The sequence below is a fragment of the Vigna angularis genome, chromosome 8, assembly GCF_016808095.1.
Source record: "Vigna angularis cultivar LongXiaoDou No.4 chromosome 8, ASM1680809v1, whole genome shotgun sequence".
NCBI classification, from domain to species: Eukaryota; Viridiplantae; Streptophyta; class Magnoliopsida; order Fabales; family Fabaceae; genus Vigna; species Vigna angularis.
Genome location: NC_068977.1, coordinates 30,457,201 through 30,459,608, shown reverse-complemented (window position 1 = coordinate 30,459,608; position 2,408 = coordinate 30,457,201). Strand labels below are relative to the sequence as shown.

Below are 2,408 nucleotides of genomic sequence, written 5' to 3'. Positions count from 1 at the left end.
CAATTTCCACATGAGTCAAGATAATGAAACACAGAGATCCATCTTTTACTTCCTTCAACACTTGTTGTAATGACAACAACTCCGCTTCTTCAGGATCAGGGAAAATTAACTCCTTCTTGTTACAGTCTATAAGGATACGATTGGTAGATAACCAATCCATTCCTAGGATTACATCTAAACCTTGTAGAGGTAAAGATATAAGATGTACTTTGAACCTACGTCCTTCTACAATGATTGGACATTGAGGACACATCCTTGATGTTTTTATCAATTTAGAGGCCGGTGTAGATACTATAACATCATACTACAGCTCTTTTACAGGTAGGTTCAACTCTTGAATAAGAGTTTCAGACAAAAAGGAGTGTGTCGCTCCAAAATCAAACAATACATTCAAGTCTCTACCAGCTATATTACAACATCCAATGATGAGAGTACCTGATTTGGCAGCTTCTGCTCCCGTTAAGGCATAGACTCTCCCAGTCGCTTGTGGTTTATTGTCAGTCCTTCCCTGTTGAGGCGGTTGTTGAGGTTGAGTTGTTCCTCTTCTGTTAGAAAGACAATCTCTAGCAAAATGTCCTTCAACTCCGCAAAGAAAACACTTGTTGCGCAGATTAACTTGTGGACAGACGCTTTTCAGATGAGGTCCTCCGCAGACGAAACATTGGATTATTCTCTGTTGGTGTTGTTGCTGATGAGGATTCCTCTGAGGTTGTGGTCTGTCATAAGGTCGATTCCTTACATGTCGTTCAACTCGTGATCCAGATGGTCCTCCTACCCTTGGTAACTTCTGAACTTCAATCTCACTTATTAACCTTTCCACAGCTTTGGCATGTTCTACTAAAGCAGCAAACTCCTTAATAGCTAAAGGATTCACAGCTAGTTGAATGTTTGCTCTCAATCCATTTTTGAATTTCCTGCACCTCCATTCTTCATTTGACGGTTGGGTGTAGAAACGAACCAAGTGTTTGAACCTGTCTGCATATTCAGCTACGGATTTGTTGCCTTGCACCAGCTGCAAGAACTCCACCTCTTTCAAATGTCTCACACTGTCCGGAAAGTACTCAGCATAAAATTTACTCTTAAAAATTTCCCAAGTTATAATCTCACCACTTTCCTCTAATACCAGCTTTGTGTTGTTCCACCAGTGTGCTGCTTCCCCAGATAGCTGATACTCAGAGTATGCCAACCTAGTTTCGGGTGGACACCTCTTTGCTTCAAAAATCTTTTCCAAGTTCCTTATCCAGAGATCAGCTTCATCCGGACTCGTTTTCCCATTAAAAATAGCTGGACGATGTTGCAGAAAATTTTCTAAGGTCCATTCCTGAACTCTCTGAGGTTGAGCTTCCACATGGGTGCCATTCTCGGCTAGTTGTCTTAAGGTTTTCGCATGTTGTCTTTGGCTTGCTTCAGAATTTAGTCTGGCCGCTTCTAACTGTTGTAGGGCCGTTGTGTGCTGTTGCATTAAAGCAGCTCCCTGTTGTTGAAGAGCGGATGCGATAGATTCTAAAGCCCTTGCAAGGCTAGGTACCTCAGGGGTTTCACGATTGGGTTGTCTACGAGCCATTTCTCTCTGTTCATACAGAGAATTATTGTTATTATAATTTATAATATGAGTTTGTAGGATTAATCCACAACTCTTAGGTCGTCTTAAGGACGAACCGCTCTGATACCATTAATGTAACATCCCAATATCTCACGCCGGATAATTCATAATTTATATATTGTAACATTACATTTACGGTAATATCCCGTAATCTCACACTTATAAATTCATAATTAATATATGTCTACACATGTTTTAAACTCAGATTTCAACTATAAACTCATAAATATAATTCGAATTCTTCTAACTTATTCTTCTGTCTCTCTCTTCATTGGCATTGGATCAGACGACAATCCTTCATCTGCTCCCGTATAACGAATTATACGATCATCGCACATACCCAAACACAAAACAAACACAAACAAGTAGGGTGAGTTAACATGCAACAAATCATTTAAAACATGTATAATTACCTTGATATAAACATCATATAATAATTATGTTCGACACCCTCATACCACAATTCCTATTAGACACTCGTCTCACAATACCCAATAGACGCCACAATACCCAATAGACACTCATCCGGATGATACGTTGATGAGCGGTCACGGGAGGTTATGCACTTGGAATGACTTCTACTTCTTCTTACAAATACACTTCCAAAATACTTCATACCATTCACAAGGTTAGTCCCCTCACTATGTCCAAAACCGGCACATAGACCAGGACCTCCTGCTCCTCTCACCACAAAATTCATCCCTCTCTACTTGAGACTAGATGATTATTAGAGTATCAGGATAACCTCCAACTACGGGACCCTCAACATCAACATATACACAAATACCATAATATTACTGAATCT

General features: G+C 40.0%; 1 protein-coding gene across 1 annotated transcript; it reads right to left on the bottom strand.

Annotated features, from left to right (window-relative positions):
- Positions 1–304: 304 nt before the first annotated feature.
- On the bottom strand, positions 305–1,564 carry LOC128193801 (uncharacterized). Its single transcript, XM_052867910.1, has one exon. The coding sequence runs from the start codon at positions 1,562–1,564 to the stop codon at positions 305–307; it is 1,260 nt and encodes a 419-aa protein (XP_052723870.1).
- Between the last annotated feature and the right edge of the window lie 844 nt (positions 1,565–2,408).

What these genes read in the sequence shown, in the direction of transcription:
- LOC128193801 (XM_052867910.1), bottom strand. Translation starts at nt 1,564, where the DNA reads ATGGCTCGTAGACAACCCAATCGTGAAACCCCTGAGGTACCTAGCCTT.